The sequence below is a fragment of the Podarcis raffonei genome, chromosome 1 (genome assembly GCF_027172205.1).
Source record: "Podarcis raffonei isolate rPodRaf1 chromosome 1, rPodRaf1.pri, whole genome shotgun sequence".
NCBI classification, from domain to species: Eukaryota; Metazoa; Chordata; class Lepidosauria; order Squamata; family Lacertidae; genus Podarcis; species Podarcis raffonei.
Window position 1 is genome coordinate 60345681 of NC_070602.1, and position 22972 is coordinate 60368652.

Below are 22972 nucleotides of genomic sequence, written 5' to 3' on the forward strand. Positions count from 1 at the left end.
GCAGTTCCTTGGTCATGCAGTATATCTGTCTAGCTAAACATTCAAATCAATGATTTGTTCCTCCTGGTGAGAAGCCCTTATTTGGAAATTGAACCTAAAGTGTGTTTGCCTTCAAAGATAAATAAAAAGAAAATGGATTGCCTGACCATTTATTAAACAGAAATGAATGTTCAGAGAAAAGTCATTTTGCTTCATCTTCCATAACCATTTCTCTTATCAAGGTATGTCATTAATGTCTAGGCATTCTTTTTGGAGGAAATGTAAGCTATTTTGCTTTAGCAATTTTGGTACAAAAGGAACTTAGATTTCCCAAGCTTTTTTTTTTTTTTTTTGCTTGCTGCCCCTCTTTATTTGATACTTGCCTCAGAACCTCCAATCTCTTTACAATAAATAGTAGAATCTTTTATACTCTACCAGCAGATCCACAGAGTATTTAGGAAGATTTCACAGACACTTTTTAATAATCTGGAAGATGTTATGGAACAGATTTGTGTTTTCCCTGCCTGGAAATAGCTCTCAGCATTACTTTCTTCCCATAGAAACTAATGTATTCAAAAGCCTGATCCCAAAAACATCTGAGTGTTTGGAGTTGTCAATAATATGGGAAATGTTTCCTTGTCATTCACTTATCATTTGAAATTCAGTGTAATCTTGGCTTAAAATTACATGAGCTCTTTTGTCGTTATAGTACTCAATCTTCATTCTTATCGAGAGAATGCTGGTAGCTGAATAAAGTAACTAAAATATGGCAAAACTCGATTTACTATAATCAAGAGATGTATAATTGGCCTATAATCACTGCCTACTTATACGATCCTTTTCTCTTATAGTATATAAAGAATATCCCCTCTTGAATGAGTGTACACAGATGTCAAGATCATATAAAACAGCTGCTGCATACAAATATAGGTAAAATAATTATTTATAAGGCTAGATTCTAATTAGCTTCCAATTTAGCAGAAAAGAGGGCAGTAAATGATTAATTTAGGTTCTTTTTTTTCCATACTCAACGAAATAATCCTCCACTTTAGCTCAAAAGATTCTTTATAATTATTTTTTTGCGTCCATTGTGTACTCAATATGTCTAGATGGCCAGATGGCCAGATGAACAGATGACAGGGAGAGATGAGGGCCCCACTACCAGAAAAGAAGAATGGTTGATCCCCCGCCATTTCTTGCACAGATTCAAGCTGCCTCCAGGCACTCCCTCCCATCTGTCTAAAAGTCCTGTGAAGAGCTGTTAACTGGTTGTGCCAGCTGCCCCCCCCCCGGCATCTCATGCGAGCCATGCTCTGGAATGTCTGCAACAGGCTAGGCTCTCCTTGTGATCTGGAACCATGATTATCTAGGGTTTGGGATCCTGGCGGGAGCAGACAGCTCATTGGGTGGGCTACCCCATGGCCCACTTTCTCCCAATGTGTGGTTGGTGTGTAGAGCATGGCAGGGGATGCACTGCTAATCATGTGAACCACAATAAAAATATATGAAAGGCTTCAGTGTACATAAAAAAAAAACCTGCCACAATGATTCAATTTAAAATGTGTCACCTAGTGGTGACTTCCAGACAGAACGCCATTTGCCTGCAGTCAGGTCCAGCTAACCAGTTAGGCTTTGGGCCTCTGTTCACTTACCTCATCTGCCTCCATTCCTCTTCCCCGCTTCCTTTACATTTAATATTTTGCCACTGCTAATGTGGTGGAGGAAGTGAGAGCTGGACCATAAAGAAGGCTGATCACCGAAGAATTGATGCTTTTGCATTATGTTGCTGGAGGAGACTCTTGAGAGTCCCATGGACTGCAAGAAGATCAAACCTATCCATTCTTAAGGAAATCAGCCCTGAGCGCTCACTGGAAAGACAGACCGTGAAGCTGAGGCTCCAGTACTTTGGCCACCTCATGAGAAGAGAAGACTACCTGGGAAAGACCCTGATGTTGGGAAAGATGGAAGGCACAAGGAGAAGGGGACGACAGAGGACGAGATGGTTGGACAATGTTCTCGAAGATACAAACATGAGTTTGACCAAACTGCGGGAGGCAGTGAAAGACAGGAGTGCCTGGCATGCTCTGGTGCATGGGGACACGACTAAACGACTAAACAACAACAACAAATGTGGTGGAACATAGGAAGCTGCCTTATACCAAGTCAGACCATTGGTTCAGCTAGCTTCCTGGCTATCGCCTGGCTATCGCTCTCCAAGGTTTCAGACAAAAGTCTTTGCAAGCCCTAGCTGGAGATGTCGGGGATTGAACTTAGGATATTCTGCATACAAGGGAGTACCACTGATCTACAGCCCTTTCTCCATGGCAGTGCAGCTCCCCATAAAATACATTATCTTTTAAAATTACTTACAAGTGCAAAGTTTCTTATGTTCAAATGTTCAAAATATAACGTCTTCACTGAGTTGATCAGAAAGGCAAGGCACACAAACTTTTTTAAAAAATGGAGGAGAGGATTATGTGCTTTCAAAATAATACCTCAGAATCCTAACGTCTACACCTGATGTAGCTAACCTTTGAAACACTGAACACAGTAAATACTTCATGCTGTCATTTTAACTCTAAAAAAATGCATATGAGAAATAGTTCGGAGGAATTCTGATCATATTAAAGCAGGGGAGGCCAATGAGGACTCATAGCTCATATCAATTGTACATACAGACTTACCTAGGAGTAATGACAGTGGAATTCACAGGGACTTACTTTTGAGCACAGTTCTGGCACCTCTCAGGTGGTTTCCATTGTGGGCCAGTGCTCCTTTCTCCCACTTTTTGCCTTTACATACTTCTGAGAAGCCCAAAACGAACATTTCAAGTCAAAATGGAAGCTGGTCAGCATGTGTGAGTCTACACTTTTTTCTGATCCATGACTCCACCGAGCTCCTAGCTGCTCTTAGCTGCTATTGGTCAAGCTATGGGGTGGGGCCAATCCATATTTCCTTTTCTTCAATCCGTCATCTGTATAGCAGTGGCATGCTTTAAGCTTTCCAGCCAGGCCTATACTGTGAGGGAGGTGCAGGCGCATTTAATTGAACTGTGTCAGAACCAAGGGCACCTGCATCTGTTCAGGGCTTCCCAGAGTCGCCTGGCGACTTACTGTAACAACTTCATAGTGAGTTCCAGCACCTATTTTTCTTGGAAAAAAGCACTGCTTCTGAATAGATGTGCATAGGCTTGCCCTGTTAGTTGAACATATACTGCTGATAATTCTGGTGCCTTTGTACTGTATTATAAATATTTTAATAAATATTATTGCCAATGACTGAAATAAAGAAACAGGACTATTTCATCATGTGTCACAGTTTTATTGACCTTGATTCACCTGAAGTTTCAAATTTTGTACTAACAATACTATACCCAGCACATGTATTTGGTGAGGAATAATCCCCTTTAGTATTTTTAAGTGACTGGTAGCATAGTCAGAATCTGTAATCTTGTTCCATGAGCAAGGCAGGTTATTGTTTTTACAGCACTTTGAACTCGCAGAGAAATAAAAAAACTCCCTAAATTTAATTAATAAAATAGTAGCAAATTTAAATTATAAAGAAGGCAATAAATGGGTTCCAAGTTGTTAACTGCACATAGAAATAGTTGCGCTCCTCCTGGAAATGATAAACACTGTTTTCAATTTAAAACCATCAACCAGCACAGCTAGCAATTGTTCTTGGTGTCAGGGGTATGGCCTCCATTGTAGCAGTAAGCCAATTATGCATACTGCACCGCTTCTCTTATATTCACTTCCCTTAAACTGTAAAGAAGGAAACAAAAAGCCATGAAACAGATTACCACACTGGATGATTTCAAAACCAAATTAACAGAAATGCTAGCCTCCTTGTGGCTTTTGCACACGCTGCATGTGAAAAGAACAATGTGAAAAGAATGAGATTAGGCATTTCCTACCCCATAGTATGAGTCCATACTACACTTTCCTCAAGAGATCCAAAGGGCAACACATCACATTGCCCCGCAAAGACAGTATTGACGGCATAGCATATCTTTTGTGGTGGTGGTGGTTGTTGTATATCTTTGGTGGTGGTGGTTGTTGTTGTTGATTTCTTTATACAGTTGCTTATTCTTCTGCCTCAGGCAAATATATACAGTGGTACCTCAGGTTACATCCGCTTCAGGTTACATACGCTTCAGGTTACAGACTCCGCTAACCCAGAAATAGTGCTTCAGGTTAAGAATTTTGCTTCAGGATGAGAACAGAAATCGTGCTCCGGCGGTGCGGCGGCAGTGGGAGGCCCCATTAGCTAAAGTAGTGCTTCAGGTTAAGAACAGTTTCAGGTTAATTACGGATCTCTGGAACGAATTAAATACTTAACCCGAGGTACTACTGTATTCTGAAAATGAGATAGTGGGGGTGAAATCATTCTGTAAGGCCATTTTGGGCAAACCATGCCCACCTTTCCCTTGCCTGTGAACATATATTGCATCAGATCTGGGATTCTTCAAGCTGCTATTAAAATGCAAAAGGATTAGCAGTGCACTCCTGATTCTTACTTTGAGTTGTTATCTTGAATTCAAACTTAGGGGTGCAGAGGATCTGCCCCTTGTGCAATGGGGCTTCTTTACTTCTGCACCCACCCACCTACCCACCCCAAAGTTGGCTCTAGAGGCAGCCCTCTTTAGGGAAGTTTTTAATGTCTGATGCTGTACTGTTTTTAATATTCAGTTGGAAGCTGCCCAGAGTGGCTGGGGAAACCCCGCCAGATGGGCGGGGTATAAATAAATTATTATTATTATTATTATTATTATTATTATCATCATCATCATCATTATTATTATTACTAGAAGCATCCTCATTAATAATTTGAAAGGGGAAAAATCCCACCCATCTATTTTCCCCTTCTGCCTTCATCTGTACCAGTATTTCAAGGGTAAGATTAGTAGACCCAGGGAAAATTCTCTTTTAGGCAATTACATTTTCACTCAAGATGTTATTTTAGCCTTCAGAAATGAAAAGGAGTATTTTTTCCCTTGTCATTCTAATATATTGTTTAATTTTCCAATATTAGATCAAGTTGCCAGAAACTTCTCAGTGATGGGTTTACAAAGCCACTGGATATATAAAACTGAATAACTTTGCAACATACTTTCTTTTGCTTTAAATAAAATGCTGAAACCATTACATACATACTAGAATATTAAAAGGATTAAAAGGGAAGAAGTGGTTAAGAAAGTGTTTTGAATTTTGCAAACATACCTTCAAGATGTGCAGATGGTGCTGGAACCTTGATCAGCACAAGACCTAGTACCTTATAATAATGCTTCCTATTCAGAAGATGATGAGGATTAATAACGGGGGGCCAAACTGTATGCTGCATAAAATGAGTGGATGCACTTAAGTCCTGGATCAGGATCGCAGGAAGGTTTTGTTAACTATTTTCCCCTTGGCATGGTGCCAGTGATCACCACTCCCCAAGCTGCTGTTCCCACTGGGAAAGAAGGTAACATTCTCTTTCCTGGATTAATCACATATGTAATATAAAAAAGATAATCATATGATACCATTGTGAAGGCAATTGAAAATGGGGGTGCAATGTAAATGAATAGACAAATTGCAAAGAGGTTGAAAAATCATTGGGAAAGGGTATTGCTTTTTGACACTCTATTTTTGTTCTATTTTATTGCCAAATGAAACACAGTTTTGGTCAGCCCTAACCATTTTTTTAAAACCATCCAGCTGCAGGTAGGGACATAATTCAAGACCAAGATTGGAAAACCCCTGCTTCTTGTTGTAGCAGGAGAGTTTTAACTAATAAGCACTGAATTAAGCCCAGAAGCTTAATAGCGCAGTGCAGCTCACTCAGATAAACACAGATGTAAGCCCCATGGTTTGACATTGCAATAAGTGGGCAGTGGCATTCTACCCTTGCTTTTACTTTTTTTCTTTATAAATATGTTATTAGTTCCTTATTATTTATTACTGACTGACAAGATTTGTAAAGGAATCATTTTTAACAAGGCATTGGAATAAAGCGTAGATGCCCATGAGCATATAAAGAATGCAGCTTGTTTGCTACAAGCTTTGGAGCTTACCATACATTGATCTTTGAATTTGATTCTTAAGAGAAAGACATATTAAAACCCTGAAACATAAGAAATTAGTTCCACAGAAATACTCCTTTCCTGTGTGTATAAACCACTCTATTTTATTTTTTACTAGCATCTACATTTGGAACAGTAGAATATTGAAGGGGGAAGAGAGAGAATGAGAACAGGAAAGTATAAAAATGGGTAAATGAGCAATAAAAACCAAGCAAAGGCTTATTGTGAAATATATCTCCCTTAAAGCATTGTTAGAGGCAGACTTGTTCATATCTTTCCTACTGCTCTCTTGATCCAATATCTCCCACTGGCACATTAAAGAGGCTAAAACAGCCCCAGTAGCTTACTTGCATGTAAGTCAGCCAAACAATGCCTCCCTAAAGATGATCTCTTCTCATTCATCTTCAGCTTTTCTGGGCAAATAACCTCACATAAGCACTGCAGAAGCCTTCATCATATCGGATGCAGAGCATTAAGATTATTATTGCTGCCAGCACAATGGAAGCCCATCAGCTGACAAGCTCACAACATGGTGACTCCAAAGTGCTCATCTGTGCCTCCCATATGAACTCAGCATCTATAGTGTAACAAGCTGAAGGGAAAACAAAGGAAGCGTGAAACAGGCCTTTAAAACACCAGCGGTGGCCAGGGACTAGGCAACCACCCAGACAAAATCAATCAAGGGGAGTCAACTGAAGCAGCATACTCAAGCACACCATACAAAAGAAAGAAGAGCTTCATGGTCCATAGGAAAGCTTAAGGGTAGCTGGAAGAGGCTGCTGAGCAGAATCTTCATTGTCAGCCACTCTCCCCCCCCCTTTCCCCTTCAGTGGCACAGCACGGTTGGGAATATTCAGGCTTCTCAACATGTAGACAGAAAAAGTTACCTGTATAGATAGGTAGCCCTGACCAATATTATGAAGGGTCGTATATAAATACTTCAAAATAAAACCTAACAATTCCTGCAAACATTTGATTAAAATTTCTGTGTGTTGGCAAATGAATAGTTTCCTGGATAACAATGGAAAGTGAGTGAAAGAGGCAAGACACAAAATAGGGATAAGCAGTATTTTAGAAACGACAGGAAATAATGAATAGAAAGACATGTCTCAACTGACAACATGCTTGAGTGTAAGGATACGTCTTACTTATTTGGAGATTTTTTAATTGTTCCTGTCTTCCAACAAAAAGGGCTCCAGAGAAGTTTACAGATCACTTGAAATTGCTTACAATCTAAAAAGATGTAACACAAAAGGAAAACACACTGGAAGGAAGAAGGAAATCAGCAAAATCCGGCTGGCCATGGCTGTGACCAATGTCCGGCCAGCCAGCAAAAGAATTCTGCGAGACCTGGGCCCTAATTTGTACATTTGAACCTGGCTTACTGGCTGGGAGGTAGTGCCCCCATGGTTGCTACAGCTGAGGGGCATTTGCCGGCAACCATGTGGGTCTGGCTGGCCGAGGAGGTGGAGAGTGAGGATCTGCATCAGACACTAACCAGGAAAGTGATGAGCACCAATTCTCATGATTACATGCAGAGGAAAATTTCAAGGAGGCAGCACCGAAAGTTGCTAGGCTTTCAGCCACACCAGTGGAGTGGTCCTTTAGTAGCATACATCATCTGCATACATCAGTGTAATGCTGCAGTTAAATACAAAAGTATTCAACAGAGAGGGAGGGAGGGAGTGACTCACTGGTTTAAGCATAGAGTCAAGACAAAACCCAAAAAGTAATGCAGTGTAAGCTTAGCAATTCCTTCATTGAGAAAACAATTGTAGCATTAATTCTATCAGGATTCAGTTCTCTATTCATTTCAGCATAGCTACAATATAAGTAGAAATAAACTAGTATTCTCCCATATTTGCTCAACCCCTTAACCCTATAATGATGCATCACCTTCTTAGCCACCAATTACACAGAGCGTACTGCAGACTAAGGGGAATTGTGGATTGGTTATTAAATTACAGGAAGACATCACTGATTTATACTTAGTTGAAGGCAAAATCTTGATGTCTGTGACCTTCTCCCAGCAGCCATGGATCAGTGGCATTAGAGCTATCTATATAATTAAGATGTGTGTTTGTATTTATTGCCAAGTGATTGTACTTCAAGTGCTAGATTTTTTTTTTCCAGTTTCCAAAATGTTTGGTTGAAGAACTTTTTGGGCTGGAACCAAACTTTAGCAGTTCTAAGTTTATATAATTGTATCAGGCAGATAGAAAAATGGTACTGCATCTAATCTAATCCAGCAACTCACTGTTATTGGAGTGTGTGTGTGTGTGTGTGTGTACTTTAAAATGTGGCCATCAAACCAGCAATGGGTGGTGTCTTGGGCTTTGCCACTCACCTGACCTCCCTCCGGCTGTAGGGTAATGACAAGGAAGGATGAGGTAGTGGTGAGGGCAATGTGATGCAAAAGTGCTGGTGGAGGCAATCCACTGTTCCTTCTGGTACATTTGGACTATAGTGCCCTTGCCTTGGCCCTTTCCTTCTCCATCCTGGTATACAGCAGTGACACAACAGGAAGGAGGTCGGGTGAGCAGCGCAGCCCCAACACATCTGCTGCTGCACTGAACCTTTCAGAAACACGAAAGCTTGGAACTAATAACTGAAATCAGCAGCTTACAATGCACTCCTTGCTAGGTAACCTACCTGCAGACAAAGACAAGCAGGGAGAAAATGCATGTAGGTTGAGATCAAATTAAGAGGACTGTTATGTCTCTCCACCAAGAAAGGTTCGGTTGGTTGGAGAAAAACACAGAGCCTTTTCTGTGGAAACACCCTGGTTGTGGAATTTACTCCCAAGGGAGGTGAAGCTCAGCCCTTCGCTGCTAGTGTTTAGGCAAACAGGGAAATCTTCTAAAATCTCTCAAGAGCTTTGCAGGCACTGCTGCGCAACCTAGGTAAGGGCTGCTTCAGCAGCATGGCAGCACATCCCATTTCATCTCAGGTGGTGAAACAAGATTCACTGCCCCTGCTGTAGTTTTGTTCTCCTCCCTTTTGCCAGCCAACCATTGCAACCTTCTCCAAGCATTTTCTCCCTGCTTGTCTTTTGCTCCTGCTCCCTCACGAGTTATAAGAAGTTCTGAAGCCTCAAGCCCCAAAGCTACATTTCATCCTAGCTATTTCCTATCTGCCTTATCAGGTCACTGCACAGGGAGGGGAGGCTGCTTGTGTTGTCCCTTTGCAGCCATCCTCTACCAACAGGCCCTGTTGACTGGAGTCTCTAAGCAAGTGAAAAATACAGAAATACAGAAAAATAAGGTGGGGCTGTGTCTAGCCATCCCTATCACACATTGTTCTTTTCATTTATTTTATTTAAAGGTTTTGATTTTTTATTTTGTTTGTTTGTTTCCATCTTCTGTGTAAACAATTTTGGGACCAAAAAGCGGTATTAAAATATTTTTTAAAGTAAAAACAAACAAGCGAACAAAAACAAGCAGTGTCCCAAACTGGCATATGCTTTGGGTTCTTATCACTTTGTAGATGTTTGCTCAAGTAAATTATAGGACACAAATAAATCATAGGACACAATGCTAATTTTGATTAGAGGGGTGTTGCCTGCAGGTAAGAGAAGGAGATGTGAACAAACATTGGCTGCATTTACATAGGAAGCAACAAGCAAACAGCATTGCAAAGTTCTGTGGATGACATTCAAGAAGGTGTGCCTTACTCCCAAGTCTGTTTTTCAAAAAGAGAATATTGCACAAAATACTTTCAGTGAATTCTTGCTAGCATATCTGCTTTGTGGAGAGGGTGTATTAATCCTTTCTATGATAGGCAAAAATGTTCAGGAAATGGATGTTCACACTCCGGTAAAATTCACAGTACAAATCATTCATAGGTGTAGGCTCTTTAAAGAGAACTTTGTTCCCTCCTCACTTTTAATTCATTCCTGAGAGTATGTATATAATGATACACATTTGTTCATTACTTCATTGCTCAGAAACTATGAGATCAAGTTATGACTAGTATATGTGACATAGACATCACAAAATAAATAAAAAATCAGAGTCAGAGGTGACCCATCGCCCCAGACACAGGCTTTTCAATAGAAATATTTACAGGTAATATTTACAAGTAATAGTGTGTTCATGCATGAAGCTGTAAGAAATTGTGGTGTCCATTTATATAGGAATCAGGCCTCAGTTTCAATGAAGCAGGAATATTAAGGGTTTGTTAAACTGAAGGGAAAATGGAGGCTTAACAACAAGATAAAATATAGCTGTATCTTTTTACTTCTTTCACAACGATCTATTATGGTATAATTAAAGTACATTTCTTTGAACACGTGTCATATATTTGAAAAGCTTTATTATTATTATTATTATTAATAATAATAAAACTTGACAAGTCCCTTAGCTTCTCTTGCAGGATTTTCCATATATTTCAGTTGTGTCTTTTTAAAATTGCTTAGCAAAATGATGTAGTCATATCTCTGTATTGGCTTAATTGGAATTATTGATGTCTGAAGCAGCACCCAGTCGGAAGAATTGCTTTCTGATCAAAGTCGACCAACTCAGAATGGTTTAATGAAATGGGTTGGGGGTTGACTCTATTTAAAAAGAAAAAAGGAAAGGAAGGAAGGAAGGGAGGAAGGGAGGGAGGGAGGGAGGGAGGGAGGGAAGTGGGGAAGGGGGATAAGAGTTGAACAACCACACATACATTTTTGTAACTTTGGGGACAGCAGAGTATTGAAGAAGAAATTGAATGTGGACCCTAACGTTGGTCCAAACATATGTAATAGTAGTCATGTTTTTGTAAGCTGGAGTTGTTAAGATTTAAGATTTTGGATGCCTGCCATGTCCTACTTAAGGAGATTGTTCTGTTTCTAAAACAGTTTCCTTCCTGACAAACTTTCCCTTAATTCTTCAGTGACAGCATGCTTACTTTTGTCAAAAAATATATCTGTCCCTTTGTTCTTTAATTTCAGCTCTTTAAAGAGCAAGAAATGTTTCATTTTTAAAAAAATAGAGAAACTTAATATGGAGAGTGTTAGGATTCTTTATTATGTATGTGGGATATCTGCCAATATCCACTGTTTCTATATCAGCATGCATAGCAAAATGCAGGGGGGATAAACTGGAAGCTTTAGCAACCTTAGGAACTGGATAGCAAAATCAGGGTGAAGCTTTGTTGTATCCTGAAGTTACTGTTTAATTTAGCATAATCTTTAAAGGTGCATTAAGCAATACAGAATGTGTCTTGGTGGCCATCAAATATGAGAACAACTTAAATTAATATTTAAATACTAGGGGCTGTGTCCCTGCTTGCTTAACTCATCGACCCTGTCAAACCCCCACATACACCTTACCCAAAACTCTAATCTTGCCAAACCTGCTTATCCCCTTCAGTGACTCCCTACCACACCTCACCAAACCCTCTACCCCTTGCCAACCCTACTAGACCCTTAGCCCTTCCTCTTTCCACCTCAGGCCACTATCAAGAAGGACAAAGAGTTGGCCTGGCAAAAGGAGCAGCACAGGAAGGAAACACCTTAAGCGCACAAGAGTGCCTCTTTTTTCATTTGTGAAATGTTAGGAAATATTAGTGTTGTCTCTTGATAATGGCTTGAGGTATTCTAATAAGCATTTGGAAAGCTATTGAGCCAAATAATCAGAGCTAACTCTGGATTTTCCATCCCATTCTTTGCGCATTAGCAGCCAAAGCATTTCTGTGTGATTGAGCTTTCCCTTCTCCTCTATTCAGTTTGGTTACATTATTCTGGAGCTGATGTTTGCAGAATCCTAGCCTGGTTGGGATCTGATCACCTGCTACTGCTGGTCCTATAATTTAATTAATTATTCAACCGAAAGCCAGAGAGAAATGACATACGATTTATTTTAATGCAAGCAGCAATGCTCTTTAAGATTTTTATGAACAGAGGCCGTGATTTTGAAAAACCCACTTCTGTCTCATTAAAACTTTATATTTTCTTGGTATTATACAACCTAACAGAACTTTCCTTCAGTATATTTAGTGTGGCAGGAAGATGATGAAGCATTTTAAAAGAATGACTTGTTTTAATTCTTTGTTTTTTACTAGGTTCTGAAACCATCATGTTTTATTTTTTGAGGCAAATTGTCCTATCATGCCTGCATAAATAACTTTATAAATAATGCAAACTGCTAAAGTGCTTGGGTTGTTTTTTTTAGCAGAATGGGCCTGTTCTCAAAGGACAGAGTTGGCATCTTGATGCAGCCTCCTCAAAATTCAGTTCTTCTCCTATTTAGTAACAAAACAAAACAATATTGCACTTGACAGTACTAAAAAAGTCACTACAGGGTGACGTTGTTCAACCTGTTAGCAAACCTATGTTCATGATAGAAAAAGTATTTAACAGGAATTTAAAAGCATTTGAATGGGAATTATGGGGAAGAATAAAGGACTAGAGATGAATTCTGTGTTACCTCAATACAGCAAATGAGCCCTGTTTTCAGGCATGCTAAATACCTTATGTGATGGGGAGCGGTGGAATAATGAGTGCACTAACTCCATTCCCATCCCCCATTGCCATCTCTGTTGCCATCCATGAGTCAGAGAGATATCGAATGAGAAATCTGTTCTACTAATGTAGGCCCCATATGTGATTTAGACGCCTGGAAAATGTTTGTGGAGCCCATGTGAGTAAAAAAGGGCCTCTGAAGTAAACTGATGTCAATGAGCATTGTGGCAAAGGTGTCAATCCAAGCCCTTGGCCAGCAGCAGTGGGATAGAGTGGCAGTTGCATAGCCCCACCATTCACACCAGCCAGGATAGAAGACAAGAATAGGGGGAAATACTTCTTCATAGAATTGTAGAGTTCAAAAGGTCCCCAAGGTTCATCTAGTCCAACCCCCTAACTTCTCCCAGGCTGAGGCAGCAGAGAGGCCTGGATCAGGTCCTTTGCTGTCAAATGTCAGCCACACAGTTGGCACAGGATCCAACACTTCATTTTGAGGAATTTGTTGCTGGCTACCACTGGTGAGGATGCCACCGGTTGGTGGCTACTGCCTGCTTTTTGGGATGCTCATAATAGGCAGAGCCTGGATGTTTGCATTTCTCTGTAAGAGACTGCACCACAAGTCAGGTAGTGCTATGAACTTACCATGTGATCTTAGGCAAGCTACTTCCATTCAGCCGCTGCATCCTGTCTGCAACACTTTTAATCTTTTTAATCTTTAGAATATTTAAATCCTATCCTTCAGTACCACTCTGTTGACAGAAATATGAAACAATCAAAACAAAACAATATAATCAACTGTTGAAAACATTTTAAAACAACAGAGCATTGAAAGCATATGGATTGATTGATTGATTGATTGATTGATTTTTTTAAAAAATATATTTATTAAAAGTTTCCAATCAAACCAAACTATATATTCCAAATTATACAAATTATCCAATAATCAAACAAATCCCAATGTTATGCCTAATTATAAATTATTATTTTTTAGCTGACTTCCCATGCTTTGAGATTGGAGGGAATCCTAATCATGTCATAGTTCTACTACATTTCAAAATATTACAATAATTCCCTTAATACATTCTGAAGTTAATCCTTCATTATTTTCAACAGCCTCTGCGTTCATTCTGCAAGTGAGTTTAAGTCCAAATAAAATGTTTCTGTGTGGATTTTATGTCTTACTCTTCTTCTTTATAGTACAAATCTGTAGTCCAAGATTCCCCTTTGTAAATTCACATCCTCTCTTCACAAACTGGTGTTTCTGCCAAATCAGTCCAGGAGCCTTCCACTGCAGGTAGCTGCCATATCGACACACAGTCCAGATAAAATCAAATCATGGCATCTGCCCAATGTTGTTCCTTAACCAGCTGCTATTCAAACATTAGCTTTTCCCCGGGAGGGGGGTTACCAAGTAAACTGGAAGTACAAGTAAAGGTAAACGTAAAGGGACCCCTGACCATTAGGTCCAGTCGTGACCGACTCTGGGGTTGTGGCGCTCATCTCACTTTATTGGCCGAGGGAGCCGGCATACAGCTTCTGGGTCATGTGGCCAGCATGACTAAGCCGCTTCTGGCGAAACCAGAGCAGTGCACGGAAACGCCGTTTACCTTCCCGTCGAAGCGGTACCTATTTATCTACTTGCACTTTGGCTTTCGAACTGCTAGGTTGGCAGGAGCAGGGACCGAGCAACGGGAGCTCACCCAGTTGTGGGGATTCGAACCCCCAACCTTCTGATTGGCAAATCCTAGGCTCTGTTGTTTAACCCACAGCAGAGATGATTAGATTAGATTGATTGATTGATTGATTGATTGATTAATTAATAGGATTATGGATCAGTTCAAGTAATATTTAAGGGCCAGACTTAAATGACAACATTTCACGTACAATTCTTTCTTCTTTCATTTGCACACTTTAAGTTGCCGATGGGATGGGTGATCAGGATGGGGTTTTTGTTGTGCAGTGAAGTGGCAAACCTTTCTCCCAATGCTGTGATTTTCATCATTACTGCAGCTAGGAAGAATGGTTAATTGATGTCTTTCTCATGTGCTGCAGTCCATGTATGATCATGCATTTCACATATCATCTAGTTTGGCCTGGATAAATAGAAAGATTTCGTTTGGCACCCAGAAGACATCAGATGACAGTGTTCCATAGGTAAGGTGTCACAACTGACAGAACCATTTATTCAGCTAACCCTGCCATGAAGGCACCTCCACGTGGGCAAAGGCCGTCTTCCATATATCTGTGTCTCAATCCATATGCAGGTTTAAAGGTAAGCACCAACATTTTGGTTTGTGCATAGAAAAAAAAATGGCAGCCAGTCAAGCTAGGACTGGCAAGATATGTTCCCTTCATCTAGTCATGATTCAGTTCAACAGTAGTATTTTGGACCAATCAAAAGAGAAAATCGTGGTTATTATATGAATCTACATTACAGAGTTGTTGTAATGAATACAATAATGCTGTATGTGCTGTGCTTTGAATACTGAAAGTGGTATGTACAAGTATCAAAAGTATTATTCATAAATAATCACTGTGTTGCTTATTCCAGTTTGTAGAGGATTCTGTGTTTTATTGTGTTCTTTGAATCACTCTTATCCTGTGTTTGATGAAACAAGGAATCCATTCATATCACCCTCCTCTATGTGTCAGCTCAGCAGTGACATATTGTCTGTATTTGGTTTAGTCAGAATGAAAATATGCCTAGCTTGAGGCCCTTTTCATTGATCCTCCCCCCTTTAGCTTTTGTGTAAGTGCTGGAGTTTGACATGAAGGGTACATTAACAACCCTTCCATTTCTCTAACTATTTTTCTTGTATCTTCCAAATAGATATTAAGTTTTCAATTCTAACCTCAGCTCTTTCATCAGATAGATAATGTTGCAATTCTGACTTGAGGCAGTGATCTACTTTAAAAGTAATCCAGTCCTATCTTCACTTTCCTAAAATAATTTACATAACATTGCACCATTTGACCATTTTGTCCATAATTCAGAGAAGTTAACAAGGACCCAGAGTTCCTCATGTTTTAAATGTTGTGGGAGCAATCTACCAAGCAGTTAACATCTATCTCCATAAATCTAAATCAAATATATTTTCAATGTTACTGGGCCACAAGAATGAACTGCAGGAAAATTCTATTGATTTTTGCAAATGAAAAAATGAAAATTGAATTTAGAGAGGTCAGATGAAGACTGATCCATGGAAGCAATCTTCACATCAGAATGCTAGGGAATTATAATACAAAGGGAAGAAAGAAAAAGAGGAGTTTGTGTGTAAATGGTCTGCAGTTGAACTTACTCAATAGGATTTAACTTGTTCTATCAGCGGCAGCACATGAATAGATCATGATAAATTCCACTTCTAGGAAAACTGTCTTGGAGAAGGCTTAATATTTTAAGCCACACAAACCATAGTAATGGGCAGGTAGCTTTGTGCTGCATTCTTATCCTGAAATTAACTTCTCCAAGATGCAGCTAACAGGAAGAGCAGCAGTAGAGGCTGCAAGAGCAGAATTGAAAGCATCACCAGGCTAAATATATCATACGGCAAAATGATAAATGATGAGATTACAGTGTGGCTGCTTGCTTGCTATGTCAAATTATCATATTGGTCTATTCTAGAGTGAATACCAAGTGACCATTTTTACATTTTGTCACTATGGCAAGATTAAAAATAACAATGAATTGGCGCTAAATAACAGAAAGCTTTTCCTTTTATTAGGGCATTTTGTAATATAAATGTGATCTGAATGAAGCTGGTGGTTAACCTGCAACATAGTCTGCAAAGCAGAAATAAATATGCAGAAATAAATAATAAGACTTAGAGCTGGTGATCCAGATATATCTTGGCCCTATTGGTGCTATAAAAGGTAATGTTACAAGATTATCCAAAGGCAAGCACACAGCAGCACCCATGGCAGCACTGAAGTCTACGAACAAACCCCTTAAAAGCTCACCTAATATTTGGAAATCATGCAAGGTGCTTTTAAAGTGCACATTTTTAATTTTTGCCCTACCCACAATTATTTTTCTGGTCAATGCACAATGAAATTCCCATAGAACTAGGATTTATAAAGCATTCTGACACATGTTAGATTTTTGCAACTTGTACACATTGAGATGAAGTGATGTAAAACAGACAGTAGCACAGTTTAAAACAGGTTTTGGCAATGAACACTGTCAGGGCTATTTCTCTAGAAAAAGAGGTGCTGGAACTCACCATGAACGCCTCCTTTGTTCTCTTATAATGGCAATGGCACCCACCCGAGAGGTGCCAGAACTGAGTTCCGGCGAGTTCCCACTGAAAAAAATGCTCTGACATGGTATATGATTTTTGCTCCTTCTCTCCTGTTCTTCACTCACATATTAATGTTATAGTTGAACAGGGGTTGTATTAAATGGAATGTGAGTGCCATCATCAACATTGCCTGAAACCTGTTTCCATGTTTCTTTTCTGAGGTTTACACCTATCCTAACAATTAAATTATTTGTGCAGTGAGCTTCAGAGTGGGTGTCTAGGTGACATACAAAACAATGAGAATATAAATCAAAGTTTGACCCTGAGCAAATAAAATAATAAAACCCACCTAGCAACAATAAAATCCCATCTAGCAGTAGTAAAAATCCATAACAAACACATAACAACCAGTTCAATTAACCCATCAACAGATGTCATGGCCCACCCCAGATAAGGAAGACACATATCTGATAGTTAACTCTTTATTGGCAAGAGAAACACAGCAACTTCCACCGTGCTCCAGATACACACTCATATGCTTCCAGTCTCTAGGCAGCTGTCCGCAGGTCTGGGCCCTATGGCAGTTGCAGCCCCTCCCCTCCTCCAGTTTATATATCCTCCTCTGATGGGTTGTGTGTCTGAAACCTGAAACTTCTCCTGCACAGAAGTTGCTGCTGCTCTTTCCTTTTCAAGTCCCTTCTGGTTCTAGGAAACTACTGAACCGTCCCTCACCTGAATCATCCCTTCTTCTGCCACATCCTGCACACCTTCCTCCACCTTTGACTACCTTGACTCTCCCTCCTCCCCTGGCTCCTGCATTTTGGGTGGTGTAACACCCATAAATCACTGGTCTTCTCTCCTGGTTCACTCCCCTGGTGCTCTGCCTCCACCACACACTCTTTGGAGCCCCACCAGTCCCTGACAACAGAGCTCAATCCCCACCACCACCACAAGCTAAAAATGGACCAATTGTCATTTATCTGGAGTCTTTGTCTTGTGTGCTCACTGCTGTTGCATATGGAGCCTGCAATGAGAACTGTGATGCTGCTGCACAGATTGCACCAATACACCCTAGTTTCTGTTGTAACTGAAGGACCTTGAATCCAAGACTCATTCCTGTGGTCTGTGGATAAAGCAACATATGAACAAAATCACATGCCCCGGCCATGTGTAAATTGGCACTTAATCTGAAGAGAAGGAATTTATTTTCAGATTGCTCTTAAGTTTGCCTCTTTGGATAGAAGTAATTTCCAGTGAATGAAAATAGCGCTTTTTTTAAATGAAAGACACTAATTTATTATTGGTGATACCCCCTGCAGTAATCCTGCAAATCATCCAAGTGAGGATTTTGTAATAGTTCTATCTAAACAGAAGATTCAGCCATTTTTCCCTGTGAACAGCCTCAAAAATTTTACAGCCTCTTAATTACTTGAAGGTTAACATAAAATTAATTTGATAATTTTAAACATTGCCTTCCAAAACATACAGCATAAAATCTCAGAGGAGACTACCTTCCAGGTGCAATAATAATCTGCCAAGTTTATTATAGATTATGAGCTCTGTATCAGCACCACATTGCAGAAGAACTGGAGGGTGGGAACCTTTGTAAAGGCAACACATGTTTATTGGAGTACTTTGGGAGATCTGACTTGCCAATTTGAAAATAAAAAGTATGCTCTTATTTGCTTCATTGCATCTACAGCTGCTCACATACTTGATGTTAAAATATAATTGCCCCTTTTGTCATATTCTCAAACTTGTCCTGATACAATGTTTTTGAAATTACAAGTTATAAGGCAGAGTAGAAACGTGAGTTATCAAGAAAGCAGGAAATCTGATATTTTCAACCATTAAAATGTGGCTCATGTCTAGGTTGAAAGTATTTAGAGATGTGCAGCTAACAGACAACTATAGAATTCCCTTTTTGTGCATGTTTGCCAGAGTTTGAGGTATCCTTTAGACACTAAGCAGGAAGAAGAGGACACATAAATGCATTTTTGGATCCTACAGGATCCCATCACATCTAAATTTGTAATTCATTTTTTCTTATTTAAGATATTTTATGCTGCTTTATCACATCTCTAAGCAGTTTACAACATAAAATATTAAAAACAAAAATAGCAGGGCTTTTTTGCATTTTACTGTTAAATGGTGTTTCATGAATTTGTATGCTATTTGATAGGTTTTGGTTCTGATTATTGCGTTCTTTATGTTGGAAGGTGTGCATTTCCTCCCTCTGGGTGAGATTTGGAACTGTAGGAAGAGGGAGTCACTTCACTATCCCCTCTTGCCACTTCCTTTGAAAATCCAAGGTTGCTCTTAGCCTGGCATCTTTGTTAGAACTTCATTAGCTTTAATGCCAGGGTTGAAGTTGATAAGGGACAATTAAAATTTTGTATTTACATTTTATGGACCCAGCAAACACAAAACGCCCTCTTCACCCGCTGAATGAATGAGCACTGTTAGATCTGAGATGATGGATTGATTACCTGTTGATGGTAGAGAATGTGAAAAGAAGGTGATCGTATACTGATTGGGTGAATGTTGTATTAGTGCTTGCTAGTACAGTGGCACCTCGGTTTATGAACTTACCGGTAATCTGTTCCGGAAGTCCGTTTTTAAACCAAAACTGTTCTTAAACCGAGGTGCACTTTCCCTAATGAGGCCTCCCACTGCTGGTGCCCTTCCACCGTTCGGATTCTGTTTTTAGACTGAGGTAAAGTTATCAAACCAATACACTATTTCCGGTTTTGCAGAGTTTGTAAACCAAATCGTTCTTAAACCAGACTGTTCTTAAACCGAGGTACCACTGTACACTTATACATGTTTGGGTGATGCCAGAGTCATTGCTTGATTCAGGGCATTTTGCTTCCCTGCAGCAGCGTATTACTTTGGTGGTTGGGAGAGGTCAAATATTAAAAACAAAATCATAAACAACTTATATTACACAGCAGCTGTGGTGAACCTGTGGTCCTCCAGATGTTGTTAGGCAACAACTCCCATCATCAACATTGACTATGCTGACTGGAGAACATGGGAGTTGGGAGTCCAGCATCTGAAGGACCACAGGTTCCCCATCTATGCTACAGAAGCTGAACAGGCATTCAAAGAACAGCTACTGATTAAGGACAATTTTGCTAGAAATTAGGTTCACTACACTACACTACACTACACTACACTACACTACACTACACTACACCTAAAAACACCCCCCAAAAGCAATACTGAACATCTATTTTTGCTGCCAGACTATTACTCTAGCAGCTAAAATTTGGCCAAAAGAGTACTAATTTTCTTATCCTGCCCAGCTATATTAACTGTGCTGAATATTGTGAAATGGCAACACAATATTTTCAGATTTTCTCTTTCTCTCTCTCCACTGCCCCCTTTTTCCATTTAGGTGCAGAAATTCAAAGTGATACCTATCATTCTCCAGACTGAATTCAGTGTCTCATAATATTTACCGGTACCTCATAGACGAAGTAAAATCTGAGCCAGACAAGAATTCCTAGCTTCATGCTATCTCAACTACTGAGCATTAAAACCTCTAAATGACACTTTTGCATGGCCAAATCTATCAAGAGACAGCCCCAGGGACCAAGGGACTTTGCGACTCTCCCATGATCCCAGGCTTGCTTTGTCAGTTGGAACTAAAAAAAAAAAAAAAAGGAGGTGGGAAGGTGCCAGGCCACCATTGGAGAGGACTGTCTCTCCTGAAGATCTGTTTAATTCCTCGGTTCAGTCTAATAGATCCATTTTGCAGCATGAGAATTGCAGAAGAGATTTAAATGGCTGAACCCAGGAAAAACTGGTGGGAGAAAACAAAACACATGCACACACCCTCAGAAGGTCCCCTTTTTCATTGAGGGGGTGGGGTGGGGAGATAAGCAGCAATTAACTTCCCCCCTGCAAATCTGCATATTCTAACAAAGGTCTGACTTTAAATTCACAGAGTTTGCACATTCATTTCAATCATTACCATAATCATAGCTTTCCATTTTGGTATATATGTAATCTAATTATTCAACCTATGAACCAACTGCTTCCACACAAAACTAAGGAGCAGTTTTCTAGTTGATATTTTTTTAAAAAAAATCCTACTTAAACGTTTAATTGCACTTCCAAATCCTTATAGTAATTAACAATATATGTAGATAAGGGGATTAAAGAGTTTAAAACAAGGTGTTTCTTTTTCTGCTGTGTTAAAAGAGATTGGCAACTGGCTGTCACCAAAGCTTGGGGCGGGGGCTTGATTAAAACCCTCATGGAACTTCCCTGCATTTGTTTTAAAGAATGTAAATGTTTAGTCCTCAGGATTGCAGAGAGTGAACTTAGGATAAGGAATGGTGAAATTCCAGTGTGCTGCTGATAGGTTGCCCACCCATTCATTAAAATATGTATTATATTTGTTTCTTTATCTCGAGAAGAGTGTGTGTGTTTAAGTATCGCAAATGTTGTTGTCAAAGGAAATTAATATCCTGGCTGGCTTGTGTTTTTCTCTGAGGCAGATATTGATGAGTGTGCAGAGGGCATCATTGAATGTCACAACCATTCACGCTGTGTTAACCTCCCAGGGTGGTACCACTGTGAGTGCAGAAGCGGTTTCCATGACAATGGAACCTATTCACTTTCCGGGGAGTCCTGTGTTGGTAAGCAAAGAACAGCAGAGAAGTTATGTTATTGTTCTGCATGGTATCATATCCTTACTACTAGGAACGGCCTATCATGTCCAAAGACAACATTTAACGCTAAACTTAGGATGTAACCAACCATTTGTTTAAGCTCAGCAATGTTCTGTGTAATATAATTTAAATATTATTACAAGAGAGATGAACCATCAAATCTCTGAATGTAATACAGAAAATGTGCATTTAGAGGTCATATTGGTGATTTGACTCCCTTAGCTATACTCGGTAGGTCACTTAAGACAAAACAGGCCCAATCTATGTTTCTTTATGCTGCAAAATCTATAGGATGTAAAGCATTAACTTACAAATCTTTTAATGTTTCCAGCACAATGATTTTGCAACACATTGTAAGTCAGCATCCCCCCTCCCTCCATTGATCACATTTGGAATTTTGTTTAATTTTACCATTATTTGTTAACTCTCAACACGTTTTGTGTAGTTTATCGTAAAGTGGCCAAAAGCACAGTTATCTTTTCTTTCAGTTAACAGAGAACACTTGATTCTTTTGTTGCCATTGTGAGGAAAAAATAATTAAGAAAAATGGGTGCTTGTGTGGATATGGAACAAAAATCAGGCCCAGCCAGAAGCAGATAGGTGTGTTGAACTAATGGGTTGTGATGGACGCAGAGAGAGGCAACCCCCCCCCCCAGCTCCTAAGACTGGGCTTGTTTATAGAAGTTTGGGTGTCTGCTAGTGTTAGAGGTCAGGGAACAACAGAACAGAGGTGGCTGCTGGTGCCAATAGCTCAAATTTAATTATGAAGAGTTTGGAAAAGGTTCACTACTCCAGTTAGTATCTGCTTTTCTTGTGTGCGTATTGGAGAGAGAATTGGGGGGGGGGGACACACACGTGTTGTATATGCGGTCTGAGTTTTATTTATTTAAGCTATTTCTATATTACTTAAATACAGTTGTTCCTAAGTGGTATACAGTAGGCGTAACCAATGCAATAGAGACAAAATTGGTTGAAAACTAACTATAAGAACAGAAATGACGCCTTCTGAAATAAAAAGCTCTTCACTAGGCTCTGGATGTCCAACTGTGTCTGATCTCACCTGGAAGGGAGTTCCACAAAGTTGGGCCCACAATACTCAACATGTGGCTCCTGGTGGATATGAGCCATGCATTAGAGCCATGGGGGGACCGTGGCTCCCCCCCACCAAGAACGTCAGTAATCAGGCAGGGATATAAGGAACTGGGTAGTCTTTAATGTCTTCTAGACCCAAGCTGTTAAAAGCCTTGTGTGTGGGAGCATATGGTGTGGTGTGGGAGCATATGGATATAAGTTTTAAGGTTATGTGGTGGCCAGAGCCTGTCTCCCTCAACAGTCTTGCCACAGCATTTTGCATCAGCCTGAGCTTTCAGACCAGGCCCAAGGATAGCACCACATAGAGCATGTTGTTATAACTGAGTTGTGAGGTTGTCAATCATGTGTGATGATAATGTGCGAGTGAGATAGATTATGTAATATGTGGTGTGTGTGTGTGAGAGAGAGAGAGAGAGAGAGTGAGTGGTGGGGATATAGTGGGTAGCTGTGCTGTATACAGGAAGGTGAT

At 39.9% G+C, this 22972-nt stretch overlaps 1 protein-coding gene across 5 annotated transcripts in view; it reads left to right on the forward strand.

Annotated features, from left to right (window-relative positions):
• NELL1 (neural EGFL like 1) overlaps positions 1 to 22972 on the forward strand; it is a 363706-nt gene that overhangs the window by 306350 nt on the left and 34384 nt on the right. For 3 of the 5 annotated variants that reach the window (XM_053389174.1, XM_053389155.1, XM_053389145.1), the window contains one exon: positions 21238 to 21378. The exons of the other annotated variants lie outside the window; for them this stretch is intronic. In XM_053389174.1, coding sequence (XP_053245149.1) covers positions 21238 to 21378 — 141 coding nt within the window. The remainder of the gene's footprint in view (positions 1 to 21237; positions 21379 to 22972) is intronic. 5 annotated transcript variants of the gene reach the window in all.